The following is a 16081-nucleotide window of genomic DNA, read 5'->3' as shown; positions in this document are numbered from 1 at the left end:
TTTGTCCCACCTATTTAAACGAGAGGAGGGAAGCAGTCTGGGGATTTTCTGCCTACATTCCTTACACACCTGATCCTGTAGTCTAAATCTGAAAGTTGGGGCTGAATGCTGGGCTCAGCGCTTATGTTTTTCTTGGAAATCTGGTAGACAGGTGATGGAGGAAGGTCACTGGCTAATAAAAGAACTGCCCTGGCCCATTTTATTGGTTAGAGGATAGGTGGGAGGAGTAGACAGAACAGAACGCTGGGAGGAAGAGGAAGTGAGGTCAGTCTCGACAGCTCTCCTCTAGGGAGCAGATGCCTGAGAGAGACGCCATGCCCCGCTCCCGGGATGAAGCTCCGACCCAGGATGGACTAGGCTAGAATCTCCCCGGTAAGCGCACCTTGGGGTGCTACACACAGATGATTAGAAATGGGCTAAATTAATATGTGAGAATTAGCCTAGAAGAGAATGGGCCAAGCAGTGTTTAAAAGAATACAGTGTCCGTGTAATTATTTCAGGGCATAAGCTAGCCGAGCAGGCGGCTGGGGTGCTGGGAACGCAGCCCTGCTGCCCTTATTAGACATATGGCGCCCACGTGGACAACTGTTTCCACATAAAGCCTGAGACAGCTTGGGAAGTAATTCTAGAACAAAATGAAAGCATTGTGCCTGGTTTCTTGGTAGCAGCAATTTCTCGGTTCTACTCTGCTTGCTAGAGGGAAGCAAGCGCCTCATCTAAGAGAGGCTTCCTGACTCAGCTTTAGCTGCAAAGCCTGCAGCTCATTAAGAGGTCCTGCCATGAAACACTTAAATGGTGTTGACAAAAAGCTGAACGCATGCTTTTCGGTTTTCAGCCGTAGAGGAAAAAAGCTGAGCCGTTTAAAAATGCCAGCTTTCTGGGCTGTCCTGCCAGGGCAAACTCTGACTATTTGAGGCAGGAGGGCCGGCTACCAAGAGAGGACTTGAGTGTTGTCTGTTGTAGCTCACTTGCTGGCAGGGACCTTGAAATGCCATACAGTTGTTGCAGTAAACATGGCTACAGCCTGTATATCCGCCATGAGGCTGGAAAGCTAAGGAATGGACTGGATCTAGCCGGCAAAGCCACGCCTTTAGTCCTACTGAGATTGCTTGGTAAATTAAAGATTCATGTGGTCAGAAAAAGAGAGATATACAGTAAAGAGAGATTCAAAGACAAAGAAAATTTCTAAATGGTTTGAAGTGTGTTAAAAATATATGCAGACTAAAATTTAAAGTTCTTAAAGTAACAAAAAAAAAAGGAAGAGAGTTGTTGTGTGTGGTAGCACACGCCTTTAATCCCAGTGCCTAGAAGGCAGAGACAAACAGATCTCTGAGTTCAAGGTGTAGTAGCTTACACCTTTAATCCCAATGCCTGGGAGGCAGAGACAGGCGGATCTCTGAGAGTTCAAAGACAGCTTGGTCTACAGAGTTACTTCAGGTCAAAGATACAGAGAACCTGTCTCAAAAAGCAAAGAGTTAAAAGTAAAAATAAACAAAATAGAGGTTATAACAAAGCTGCACAAAGATGGAAAATACACAGAGAATTTTGATACTGTATGCTATTATGCTCTCTTTGAATTATTTGAATGCTGAGGAAGGAGCAACAGCTGCTAAAAGATATTTATTTATAAATGCTGCTGAACTAATCCAACATAGATATTTTGAATTTGGATCTAAGGATATGATACTTTGGAAAGGAGTTTCTTATTTTGTTTTCACAGAGGATGAGACGCTGTTCATTTCTTCTATTCTGATTTGGTATGATGGACCACGCCCTCCTGAAGGGTTGCAGTGAACATCTTCAGAAAATTGCTTCGCTCAACTGCCAACTGAGATGAAACTAGCACACAGGTTATACCGTGAAAGACCTAATTAACGACGCCCCCATTCAGCAGGAAGCAGTTTGGAGAGAAAAAACTGCGCCCATGTTCCCAAATATGGTTTATAAACGTTCTTTTACATTTAAAGGGGGATATGATATAGGTATGAATAATTTGCATTAGTATAGATTTTGCTTTATTGATAGAGATTTAAGGTCAATTTTGTTATATGTATATGTATTTCTGATATTGATTAAGGTGTTTTGATTGTATAGTTCATTATTAAAATGTAATGTATAATTAGGAAATATAGGTTGTTGATGGATAATCATAAATAATAGTCAAGTTTGTAATCATGTTAGTTAATATTTTCTAGATGTGCGTAGATATATTTAGATAGGCATTCTTCATATTTTTCAAAGATTATAGAATATGGCATTTTAAATGTTTTAATAACTTAGGACTTTTCATGACAATGAGACACTCTGCTCCTGGCAGCACCAATCTACTTCAAGAGGAAGATGGGCATCGAAGAGGCTCGTTATGGAGATTGATAGCCATTTGGGCAAGAAACTGCTCTTGCCTGGACTATTGCATAAACTGGACACAGAGAACCCGCAGAGAGAGGACTACTGAACTTGCCTAAGGTGAGATGATCTTTCGGGGTTCCTGATTCATGAAAGAGTCTGCGAGACATTCTGCAGGACACAACAGATAGTGACTGAACTGACTTTGAATTTTCCTGCTTTATGGAAATGTCTGCTGGATACTATGGGCCTGAAGGCTGAAGATGGATGCCCCAATGGTACAAAAGAACTTTGGGTGACTGTCCAGGCAGCGAGATGTCATTGTCATTTCTAGAGTTTGAAGTTTCTTAGTTCTTGTTTACTTAGGTAATATTATATCTTTCTGGAATCTTTGATGGAGTTAAGAATAGTTAGTTATAGTTTTCCTTAGTTATGATAAAGATTATTGTAACTTTTACTTGATAACTGTTTTGTTATATGTAATTTTGCTATGTTAAAGTCTTTTTTTTTTTTTTGTTTAAACCGAAAAAGGGGAAATTATGGAGGAAGGTCATTGGCTAATAAAGGAACTGCCCTGGCCCATTTTATTGGTTAGAGGATAGGTGGGAGGAGTAGACAGAACGCTGGGAGGAAGAGGAAGTGAGGTCAGTCTCGACAGCTCTCCTCTAGGGAGCAGATGCCTGAGAGAGAGGCCATGCCCCGCTCCCGGGATGAAGCTCTGACCCAGGATGGACTAGGCTAGAATCTCCCCGGTAAGCGCACCTTGGGGTGCTACACACAGATGATTAGAAATGGGCTAAATTAATATGTGAGAATTAGCCTAGAAGAGAATGGGCCAAGCAGTGTTTAAAAGAATACAGTGTCCGTGTAATTATTTCGGGGCATAAGCTAGCCGGGCAGGCGGCTGGGGTGTTGGGGACGCAGCCCCGCTGCCGCCCTTATTACTTCAGACAGGAAAGCAGATTAATTCACTAATGTTGACTTGAGAATCTCCAGTCTCCCTGTCAAATCCTCCATCATTAAGTCCCAAGCAGTCAAGACACTCCAGGCAACCAGCTGAGATAAGGACAGCTGGTAGTAGCAGTGCTTTCCAGATAAGCATCCCAAAGAGCCTGTTAATGCTATTGTGACCAAATCCAGGTTTGCTGTCAGTGCAAAGTGGGATTCTCAACTTCTTTATGCCTTCTGCAGGATGGTGTGCAGAAAGTCTCAGTTACAAATGAGCACAACAGATCTACTGTTTGTCTTGATGTAGATATAATTAGACTCCAGGATTGAGAGAGTGATGGTGTAAAGACTTCAGTTTGGGAGAGGCTCTATTATTTACTAGCTATGGCCCCCTGGTAACTTGCTTAAACCTGACATGCTCCAACTTTCATGTCAATAAAAAAGAATAATATTAGTATTTATTTCATTAGGGTTTGGAGGGATTATATTATGCATTAAGGTGATTAGTGCAAAGTCCAATCTGATGCAGATGATCAATTAACACAATTAATAATTTTGAATAAGCACAAAGTATAACAAAGGAAATATTTGGGGTAGAAATATTTGGGGTAGAATATTTGGGTTTGACGTTAAACAATCAGCAGGAACCCAATAGGACTTCTTAACAGATAAATTTCTCTTACAGTTTTAAGAATCCATATTTTTGTTTATATGTGGATCAGGAAGAACTGGGCTCCCTATAACCCTTCAGACTAAAGCAAGAAGCCAATACCTCATGGTATTTGCATCTCTTGATTGAGTGGCTGCTAAAGAAACATGCAACTGTCTGAAGAAAGGACAAGCAACTGTTACAACTGGTTTCCAAGACTGATCCTGAGACTTGCCATGTGGAAAGGTATACTATGATCCATGTGGAGCAGCAAAATAAAAACTGTGACTCTCTGTAAAGTAAATTCCCAATATTTTCCCCCAACATCTAGAAGGGCTCTTTAAAGAAGAATTTTCCTTGGTAGTAATAATGAGTGATCTACAGCACCTATGTATATTACTCCATGGATATGTAACCCATTCTCATTTTCAATTCTTTGATGTGGGAAGGTCATCTGTCTATCTGTTACTTTCATTGGTTATTAATAAAGAAACTGCTTGGCCTGATAGATCAGAAAATTAGGTGGGTGGAGTAGACAGAACAGAATGCTGCATAGAAGAAAGTGAGGTCAGAGCCAGCTGCCAGGTCAGACATTCTGAATCTTTCCCGGTAAGACACCACTTCATGGTGCTACACAGATTATTAAAAATGGGTTAATCAAGATGTGAGAATTAGCCATTAAGTGGCTAGATATAATGGGACAGGCAGTGTTTAAAAGAATACAGTTTCTATGTTATTATTTCTGGGGCTAAGCTAGCCGTGTGGGAGCTGGGTGGGACGAAAAGCAGGCCTGCCTGCAGCTCCTTCTACAAATGGCGCCCAGACATGGATAACTGAATCCACAGAAAGCCTGAGAAAGCTTGGGAAAGAAAGAGTAAAACATGTTTTCTTGGTAGCAGCAATTTTTCGGGTCTGCTCTGCTGGCTAGAGGCAAGCAAGAGCTCTCATCTAAGAGAGGCTTCATGACTCAGCTTTAGCTGCAAAACCCTGCATCTCTTTTAAGAGGTCCTGCCACAAAACACTTAAACGGTGTTGATAAAAGCTGACTGCATGCTTGTTTGTTTTCAACCATAGCAGGAAAAAAAGTCGTGCTGTTTTAAAATGCTGGCATTCTGGTCTATACTGCCAGTGCAAACTCTGACTCTTTCAGGCACGCAGTCTGACTGCGTGAGGTCTGTGAGCAGAATGCTGCAGCTTACTTGCTGGCAGGGACCTTAAAACGCCACAGAGTTGTGGCAATAAACATGGCTACAGCCGGTATCTCTGCCATGAGGATGGAAAGCTAAGGAATGGGCTGGATACAGCTGCCAAAGCCATAGCTTTAGTCCTACTGATATTGCTTGGTAAATTAAAGACTTATGTGGTCACAAAAGAGACATATACAGTAAAAGATTCAAATTCGAAGAAAAGGTCTACATGGTTAACAGTGTGTTAAAAATATATGTAGGCTAAAAGTTAAAGTTCTTAAAGTAAAAAACAAAAAAGAAAAAGAAAGAGAGTAGTTGGGTGTGGTAGTACACACCTTTAATCCCAACACTTGGGAGGCAGAGGTAAATTGACCTCTGAGACTTCAAGTGGCAGAGGTAGATTGACCTCTGTGACTTCAAGGTGTGGTAGCACACGCCTTTAATCCCAATGCCTGGGAGGCAGAGACAGACAGATCTCTGTGAGTTCAAGGACAGCCTGGTCTACAGAGTTATTCCAGGACAAAGATATAGAGAGAACCTGTCTCAAAGTAAAAATAAATGAAATAGAGGTAAAAATAAAGCCGCACAAAGATTGGAAAAAACACAGAGAATCTTGATACTGTATGCTTTTATGCTCTCTTTGAATTGTTTGAATGCTGAGGAAGGAGCAACAGCTGCTAAAAGATATTTGTTTATAAATGCTGCTGAACTAATCCAAGATCGATATTTTGAAAATACCTTGACTTTAGAATTTGGATCTAAGGTTATGATGCTTTGGAAAAGTTCTTCTTTTGTTTTCACAGAGGATGAGACCCTGTGGATTGCTTCTATTCCAATATGGTATGATAGACCACACCCCTCCTGAAAGGTTGCTGTGAACACCTTCATAAAATTACTTCACTCAACTGCTGACTGAGATGAATCTAGCGTACAGGTTACACCATGAAAGACCTGAATAACAGCGCTCCCATTCAGCATGAAGCAGTTTGGAGAGAAATAACTGTGCCCATATTCCCAAATATTGTTTTTAACTGTTCTTTTACATTTAAAGGGGGATATGATATAGATATGAATAATTTGCATTGGTATGGATTTTAAGGTCAATTTATATGTATATGTATTTCTGACCTTGACTAAGGTGTTGTGATTGTGTAGTTCATTTAAAAATGTAATGTATATAGGTTGTTAATGGATAATCATCAATAATAGTCAATCTTGTAGTCATATTAGTTAGATTTTCTAGATGTGCATAGATATATTTTAGATAGACATTCTTCATATCTTTCAAAGACTACAGAATATGGCATTTAAAATGTTTTAATAATTTAGGGTTTTTCATGACAATGAGACACGTCTGCTCCTGGCAGCATCAATCTACTTCAAGAGGAAGATGGGCTTCAAAGAGGCTCCTTATGGAGTTCGATAGCCATTTGGGCAAGAAACTGTTCTTGCCTGGACTGTTGCATAAACTGGACACAAAGAACCCACAGAGAGAGGACTGCTGAACTTGCCTAAAGGTGAGATGGTCTTTTGAGGTTCCTGACTCATGAAAGAGTCTGTGAGACATTCTGTAGGACACAGCAGATAGTGACTGAACTGTCTTTGAATTTTCCTGCTTCATGGAAATGTCTGTAGGATACTATGGGCCTGAAGGCTGAAGATGGATGCCCCAAAGGTACAGAAGAACTTTGGGTGACTGTCCAGGCAGCGATATGTCTCTGTCATTTCTAGAGTTTGGAAGTTGCTTATTTCTTGTTTGCTTAAGTAATATTGTATCCTTCTGGAGTCTTTGATGGAGATAGTTATAGTTTTTCATTGTTATGATAAAAGATAAAGTAGATATAAATATTGTAACTGTAATTCTTTTTGATAACTGTTTTGTTATATGTAATTTTACTATGTTAAAGTGAAAGCCTTTCCTTTTTGTTTAAACAGAAAAAGGGGAAATGATGTGGGAAGGTCATATGTCTATCTGTTACTTTCATTGGTTAATTAATAAAGAAACTGCTTGATCTGATAGGTCAGAAAATTAGGTGGGTGGAGTAGACAAAACAGAATGCTAGGTAGAAGGCAGTGAGGTCAGACACGATGGAGCCAGCTGCCAGGTCAGACATGCTGAATCTTTCCCAGTAAGACACCACTTCATGGTGCTACACAGATTATGAGAGATGAGTTAATCAAGATGTGAGAATTAGCCATTAAGTGGCTAGATATAATGGGCCAGGTAGTGTTTAAAAGAATACAGTTTCTGTGTTATCATTTCTGGGGCTAAGCTAGCCGTGTGGGAGCTGGGTGGGACGAAAAGCAGGCCTGCCTGCAGCTCCTTCTACAATTCTTGATGTTGAAGGCCATGGTAGCACAGGCAAAGTGGCACAATTAATTTACAGGTAAAACACACTCTCCCTCTCCAGCTGTTTCAATTTATTAAATCTGAGTGGAAAGAACATCCTTAAGAAAGTACCATAGACCCAAACTACAGCACTAACCCCATGCTAAGGGTTACTTTTAGAATATGTGGAATTAACATAGCTCCTAAACTGCTGTTGAATATACGGTTGCCCAGGCTGCAAGTCCTATACAGACTAATTATGCTAACTCCAATTTACAGACACACTTCTTATACTTCTCTATGTGTAGAAAAACTTCATGCAACTGTCAATAACCAGAACTGAAAGTATGGCTGGTAGCATACTAAAGAAACTCCACTTCCACAGGAACCTGTGAAGCTGCCAGAATTAAGAGAAATCAGCTTCTCTCTATTTTCTTAATCCAGAAATCATCTGACGACTCCAATGTAGTGATTAATCCTTGCAAAGCAGCATAGTGGTAAGACAACAGTTTGCAGAAATCAAATATGTGACCTACTTGTGTTTGACAAGGTCTTGGAGGAAGTGCCGGTGGTGGGGGTAACAATCCTGAGTTAGTAGCTGAAAAAAAGAAAAATACAGTGTTAAGAACCACCTTCCCCTAAAAAGACAAAAAAGATGTATTCAACTAACAACAATGACGGCACTTAACATATTTACATTTATTAAATCCCTTTGAAGACTTGATTTTTTTCCAAATATATACTATCTACAATAGCAAAATTAATGTTATAAACTGAGGTATCCATCAACAGAGAGATAGATAAAGAAACTATGGCATATATACAATTCTTAGTAATAAAGTAGAATGAAAGTATGTTATGTGCTGGAAAATGGATGCAACTAAAAATCATCCAATTAAGTGAAATAAGTCAGACTCAGAAAGACAAATACCATTTGTCTTTGTGATTTTTTTTCCCATTTATGGATCCTAGATAGTACATAGATACATAAAGTCATGGACATGAAAAACAAACTAAAGGAAGAGAAGACCCATCAGAAGGGGTGAAATGGAGAACTAACAGGAGAGGAGGAAGGGAGAACATGGTCAAAGCACATGATATACTTGAAAGAAATAAATTAACACGCAATGAATATATTCCAATAAAAAGAGTCCATGCTGTTTACAATCCCCTTTTCATTTTACTCAAAATTCAAGTATTTGCATTACTGGTAGTAATTAAGAAAGGATAAAATAGTAAGGAAAACAGTTTTTAAAAAAACCAAAGACTGGATTTAGCATGGAAAATGTGGTCGAGTCCTTATTCTGATGTTAATTACTCAGTTTTAAATAAACCAGTTTCAAATAAACCAGGCCAGAAAGAATCTTCTTTGGCTTCTCATATTTCTCACTAGCTTTCAGTCATTACTGATCATTAGTTTAGTGCATAGGTTGCAGAAAAGGAAGAGGGCCTGGAATTGGCAGCTCCGCTACCTGGGAAGAAATGGGGTGTCCAGCAGTAGAAGAAATCAAAAACGATGGACTGACTTTATTTATTTCAAAGATCTCTCTTTTTCTCTCTCTGATCATTACTATCAAGGATAACTAAATATGTTTCTCAAATAATCTGACTACATTTAAAGAATCTTTTGAAAGAAAGTTGAATTCTAATGTTTTCTTTGATTTTACAAGAAACAAAGAATATCTGGAAAGCCAAATCATCTGAATTCTAACTTAACAATGCAAATAAATGGCTGCTATGGAATTCTAAATAAAATTCATGATCACATACAAGAAATAAATTTAGAACCATACACTGGCAAGTTAAACTACATTCTTTACCAACTATTCTGAAAACACTGTATCTATGTAACTGTAAATAGTTTATTCAGAAGTCTTTGACAACCGTGCTAATATTAGATAATATTCTGTGCCTTAAAAGCAAGTAGCCCCCAAAGGCCCAAGGACCATCATTGAAGAGAGGACAGAAAAGACAGAGCCAGAAGTTGAGGAGACCAGAAACAAAACAATATCTTCTAGCCTCGACAGGGCTGCTGCACTTGTGAATCCACAGAAGACATGGTTGCCTGCACAGGAGTTGGCCAAGGCCAAGCCAGTCAACATTCCAACATGGAGGAAGAAGGAGCACATGAAGACTAACTGACAGCAGATGGCTTCTGGAGGACAGAGAGTCAGTTTTCATTAATATGTGGCCGTTAGTAAGTCCACTATGTTCCAGTGGATGTCCGTATGCCCAGAAGTATTTGGAAGCACAGATTAAACTCAGCGGGTTATTAAAAGGGGGTACATGAAGTTGGGGGAGTGAGAATGTGGGTGATAGATCAGGGAGGAGTGGTAATAATCATGACTAAAACACACCAAATGAAATTCTCATAGAATTAATGAAAGTATTATACTTTTTTAAAACAACAAGTAATAGTATATAGCAAGAGCATGGATATTCCTGTAATTTTATACTAATTTGGCCTTTCTGCATGAGACACGCATAAAGATGGAGCTTGGTGATTTCCACAGATGTAACTCAGAATAATATCACAGAAATGTTTATTCTTGACTAGTTCATGGATATATTACAACCAAGTGTATCCACTTTTCATTATGATTTGTAAAATACATTAGTGGGTCATAACTCACAGGCTGTAAAGGCATCAGTAATAGCATGTGCAGTAGAGAATATTCATAGCCATAAAGATAGCCCAATCTCAGGGCCCCTAATAAACAGGTCCTCACAGGCTAGGTCTTTAAAGTACTACCCAGTTACTTTTTTTTATTTTTTGAGATCAGGTTTCTCTATAGCTTTGGAGCCTGTCCTGGAACTAGCTCTTGTAGACCAGGCTGGCCTTGAACTCACAGAGATCCGCCTGCCTCTGCCTCCTGCGCGCTGGGATTAAAGGCGTGTGCCACCACTGCCCAGCTGCCAGTTACTTTTAAAACAAAACAAATAGACAAGCAACAGTTGTGCACCTTTCTACAGAAAAGCCAAACAACTGCACTAGAATAAACAGTGCAGTTATCAAATAAAGGACTGCTCAAGAAATGATAAACCACTTAAATAAACTGACTCAACTTCCAGTCAAAACGGAGTAATAAAGACCACATGTCCTCACCTAGCTGAAGCAACCAAACATAGAAAAACATGTGAAACAACTCCGGTGATACTGGGACAAAACATATAGGAAGTTTTGAAACACAAGAAAATTAACCAATGAAGATGGTGACCTCTGAGAGACAGGAAACAAAAAAGGAGGGGGCCCTATGACTGACCCCATTCACTATCTTGAGAGCTGCTACAGAAGTAATATAAATCCATATCCAGGTCCAATTTTGCTATTTTAAAAATAATTACTAAATTTTATTTATTTGTTTCACTGGGGAAATTGCCCCAAATATGAAGAAACAATTTTAAGTTGTAAAACATTAAGATCATTTAAAATGGAATCCTAAAATGAACATAGATACATACCTACAATCCCAACACACAGGAGTTGAGGCAAGAAGTATGCCACAGTCTGAAGCCAGCCTGGGATAGTTGTAGAGACCTTGTCTCAATAATTCAATCTCACGCACATACATACACAGACACACAGACACACAGACACACACACACACACACACACACACACACACACACACACACACACACACCAAGCCATATTGCAGTTTTTCACAACTAAACTTCAAGCAGCAAGACAGTAGCACAGGGCTGGGTGCACTCTTCATTCTGAATCTTTTAAGAGAGAGATTAGTTATGTTCCTTGGGAAATACTAAGATTAAGGGAAACCAAATATGCTGTATCATAAAATCAACAGATTAGTCTTCTCTTTTCAGTACCTTTATTATTTTTTCTAGTCACGCATACTTACCTAACATACATACTATAAATCTGAATCAATAATTTAAATATTTATTTATTTTTATTTTATGTGCATCGTTGTTTTCCTACATATATGTCTGTAAACTACAGGAAAACAGTACCTGTGGAAGCCAGAAGAGGGTGTCAATGCCCTGGAACTGGAGTTACAGACTTTTGTGAGCCACCATTTAAGATTTAGGGATTGAACCCAGGTCTTCTGGCATAACAACCGTTACTCTTAACCACTGAGCTACCTCTCCAACCCAAAGGCAGAAATTAGATGGTGATAATGGGAGCTAGACAGTGCTGCCTCATACCTGTGATCCCAGCCCTGGGAAGGCTAACATAGTAGTACCTTAAGTTGGAAGCCAACCTAGGTTATACAGCAAGTCCCTGTCTCAAATGCATGACAGTCATGATTTTCTTTTCTCATATGACCATTGATTATGCTTAGAACAGGCTGTATAGAGTAAGAAATTGTTTCTTAAATATCAAATTAAAACTTTCTAGTAGAGACAACTGGCCTAAGATTTATAGTTATATTTATAATTTATGGTTCCATTTATTTGCTATAGGACTATTTAGGCTTTCTAATTTTTAAGCCACTTTGGAAACTGGTTTTCCTGGATGTTTGTACATTATGCTTAAATTTTCTAATTTAATTGACATGATAATTGATCATGCTATGATCATCTTAATCTCTGCACATGTAACTATCTTTTCCCATTTCTAATATTGTTTGTGTCATTGCCATAGTTTTCCTTCAGTAATCTTATCTGATATCTGCCATGTGTTATGTCACCCTTTTCAAAGCACCAACTTTTAACTTTACAATTTCAATGTCTATTCTTGGTTGTTAACTTGATTACATCTAGTATCAACTAAAATCCAAAAACGGAGGGCACAACTGTAAGGGATTTTTGCTTAATTTGAAGAAGAAAATCTACTTCTTTTTGATGTTGTTATTATAGGATTTTTGTTTTGTTTAGTTTGTGTTTTGTTGTTTGTTTTGTTTTTCGAGACAGGGTTTCTCTGTGTAACAGCCCTGGCTGTCCTAGAACGCACTCTATAGACTGAACTAGTCTAGTCTAGTCAGGCTAGGTTGCCTGCCTCTGCCTCCCAGATGCTGGGATTGAAGGTGTTGACCACCACAACTAGCTGGAAGATCCACTTCTAATCCAATCTTTAAGGTAGGAAACCATGCCTTTAATCCAGGTCATTTGAGCTGGGAAAAGATACACCTTTAATCCAGATCTTTTGAGGTGGGAAGACACTTTTAATCTAGGCCACACCTTCTGCTGGAAGCCTATATAAGGACATGGCAGAAGGAAGCTTTTGTTCTTTGCCTGCTTGTTCTCACCTTGCTAGAAAGTCCATTCCTTCACAGATATTAGAGCTTATTTCTTCAGGATTCCAGTGTTCACTAAAGACCAGCTGAGACATCGAGCCTTATAGACTTAGAAACTGCTGGATTCTTGGATTTTCTGCTCTTAGGCAGACATTTTTAGATTAGCCCATAAAACATTCTGATACGGTGGAAGTAGCCAGAGCAGGCAGGAGGCAAGTCGAGGCGAGAGCTGCACAGGGTCCTACGCAGCTGTGTAAGCATGTCGGATTTCGACTTCGACAAGTTCGAGCGGCAGCTCGACGAGAACAAACAAGAACGGGACAAGAAGAACCACCAATGGAAGCGTAGCCACAGCCGCTCTAGAAGCCGGGACTGGAAGCGCAGAAGCCGGAGCCAAGATTGGCGTAACCAAGACCAGCGCAGTGACTCCTGAGACAGACGAAGGCGAAGCAAACCTTTGACCAGAGGCGCTAAAGAGGAGCACTGTGGATTGATTCGCCATGAGAAGAAGAAGGTGCATAAATACTGGGACGTGCCACCACCTGGCTTTGAGCACATCACCCCAATGCAGTACAAGGCCATGCAAGTTGTGGGTCAGATTCCAGCCACTGCCCTTCTCCCCACTATGACTCCTGATAGTCTGGCTGTGACCCAATGCCCATGCCTGTTGTTGGGAGCCAGATGACCAGACAGGCCAGACGCCTCTACGTGGGCAACATCCCATTTGGCATCATTGAGGAAGCTATGATGGACTTCTTCAACGCCCAGATGCGCTTGGGGGGATTGACTCAGGCCCCTGGCAACCCAGTCTTGGCTGTGCAGATCAATCAAGACAAGAATTTTGCCTTTTTGGAGTTGCGCTCAGTGGATGAAACGACCCAGGCCATGGCCTTTGATGGCATCATCTTCCAGGGCCAGTCATTGAAGATTCAAAGGCCTCATGACTATCAGCCACTGCCTGGCATGTCAGAGAACCCCTCTGTTTATGTACCTGGCGTTGAGTCCACTGTAGTTCCAGACTCTGCCCACAAACTATTCATCAGGGGCTTGCCCAACTACCTGAATGATAACCAGGTGAAAGAATTGCTGACATCCTTTGGGCCTCTGAAGGCCTTCAACTTGGTCAAGGATAGTGCCACAGGGCTCTCCAAGGGCTATGCCTTCTGTGAGTACGTGGACATCAACGTCACAGATCGGGCCATTGCGGGGCTGCATGGGATGCAGCTAGGGGACAAGAAGCTGCTTGTCCAGAGGGCGAGTGTGGGAGCCAAGAATGCCATGCTGAGTACCATCAATCAGACACCTGTAACCCTTCAAGTGCCCGGCCTGATGAGCTCTCAGGTGCAGATGGGCGATCACCCGACTGAGGTCCTGTGCCTCATGAACATGGTGCTGCCTGAAGAGCTGTTGGACGATGAGGAGTACGAGGAGATTGTAGAGGATGTGCGAGACGAGTGCAGCAAGTATGGGCTGGTCAAGTCCATTGAGATTCCCCGGCCCGTGGATGGCGTCGCGGTGCCTGGCTGTGGAAAGATCTTTGTGGAGTTCACCTCTGTGCTTGACTGCCAGAAAGCCATGCAGGGCCTAACCGGCCACAAGTTCGCCAACAGAGTGGTGGTCACAAAATACTGTGACTCTGACTCTTACCACCGCCGGGACTTCTGGTAGAGGTGGCTGGGGGACGGTGGGGGCAGGGCTGGCTGGGGACTTTACCCCCACCTGTCCCCCCCTTTCTCCCCTCTGAAGATGATGGGCAGAGGAATGACAGCCGGCAACAACTGGAATGGCAGCAATTATGGGGGTGGGGGGCTAGGGCAGGAAGGGGACTGGGCAAGTGCACACAGGCCCACATAGACACAGGCACCCACACAGACACAGAGGGAAGAGGCTGGGATGGGGACTGTGTGCATAGCAGGGCGGGTAGGACCCCCACAGCCCCGTTCCAAACAGCCTCTTCTTATCCCTTATAGCCTTTTCCTCGGCCCTTTCCCCATGGTAGGAACATAGCGTGTTTATATTTTATGGCCAAACTATTTTGAATTTTGTTGTCTGACCCTCAGTGCCCTGCCCTCTCCCTTTGCAGGACCATAGCTCCCATCCTCTGGCTTTTGGTCCTTCTAGTTCTCCACCCTGGATTCTTAAGTAGTTGATTCTTTAGCCTTTTCCTGACCCCCAACCCATTATCTCTGTCCCGCTCCTCCTCTCTGTGGCAGTTTCATATTTGCTAATTAAGAATATGCTCATTAAACATTTTGTTGTATTTAAAAAAACATTCTGATATATCTCCTTTCTATATATATAGAGATAGATTCATTCTATAAATTTTGTTACGTAGAGAATCCTGATTAATACAGCAATCCTCTATATTGTGTGCTTTTATAGTTCATTAATCTTCCATTTACATGCTTTGGTCTTGTTTTGCTCTACTTTAAATTGGTTTCTTCAACTATTGGTTTATAGCTTTTCTCTTTTTATAATGTAAGATAGGATTATAAGTTTATTTTAACTACTTCTTTACTAAAATTTCCTGTTTTGTATGTGCTTATCATTAAGTGTTTAAAAACTTCTTAATACCCTTTCTGATTTCTTTTATGTTGTTACCTTCTATCTTGACTGAATCCTAAGTTTTCCAAATTATTGAAAATCTATTAAAAGAAAATTGGGTTATTGACTTACTATTTTCCCATAACATATTGAGGATATAATTTCACTGTCTGTAGAAGGAGCTGTGGGCAGGTCTGCTTTTCGTCCCACCCGGCTCCCACATGGCTAGCTTTACAACCGAAATAACAACACACAAACTGTATTCTTTTAAACACTGCCTGGCCCATTATATCTAGCTTCTTCTTGGCTAACCCATTTCTAATAATCTGTGTAGCACCACAAAGTGTTGGCTTACCGGGAAAGATTCTAGCCTACATCCTTCTCGGATCGGAGAATCATGGCAACTTCCTGAGGCATCTGCCTCATTGCCTTCTTCCCAGCATTCTGTTCTGTCTACTCCACCTACCTAATTTCCTGCCCTATTAAAAGGCCAAGGCAGTCTCTTTATTAACCAATGAAAGTAACAGTTAGATAGAAGACCCACCTACATCATTTCCCCTTTTTCTGTTTAAACAAAAAAGAAAGGCTTTCACTTCAACATAGTAAAATTACATATAAAAAAGTTATAAATCAAGGATTACAGTTACAATATTTATATCTATTTTATCTTTTTATGGCACCCAGACGTGGATAACTGAATCCACAGAAAGCCTAAGAAAGCTTGAGAAAGAATAAAGCATGTTTTCTTTGTAATAGCAATTTCTCGGGTATGCTCTGCTTGCTAGAGGCAAGCAAGCACACTCATCTAAGGGAGGCTTCCTGACTCAGCTTTAACTGCAAAACCCTGCATCTCTTTTAAGAGGTCCTGCCACAAAAC

At 40.7% G+C, this 16081-nt stretch overlaps 1 protein-coding gene and 1 pseudogene across 10 annotated transcripts in view; one reads left to right on the top strand and one right to left on the bottom strand.

The window, feature by feature from the left end:
* Nucleotides 1–16081, bottom strand: part of LOC121444770 (ralBP1-associated Eps domain-containing protein 2) — a 282845-nt gene that overhangs the window by 58651 nt on the left and 208113 nt on the right. For all 10 annotated transcript variants that reach the window (XM_041646677.1, XM_041646682.1, XM_041646685.1 and 7 more), the window contains one exon: nucleotides 7996–8057. In XM_041646677.1, the coding sequence (XP_041502611.1) occupies nucleotides 7996–8057 (62 nt within the window). The remainder of the gene's footprint in view (nucleotides 1–7995; nucleotides 8058–16081) is intronic.
* LOC121444772 lies at nucleotides 12920–14333 on the top strand (annotated as a pseudogene).

Source organism: Microtus oregoni, unplaced genomic scaffold (genome assembly GCF_018167655.1).
Source record: "Microtus oregoni isolate MIOR12 unplaced genomic scaffold, Mior012 000140F_ref0000409, whole genome shotgun sequence".
NCBI lineage: Eukaryota > Metazoa > Chordata > Mammalia > Rodentia > Cricetidae > Microtus > Microtus oregoni.
Note: the sequence above shows the minus strand (reverse complement) of the source record. Positions and strands in the feature narration are given on the sequence as shown.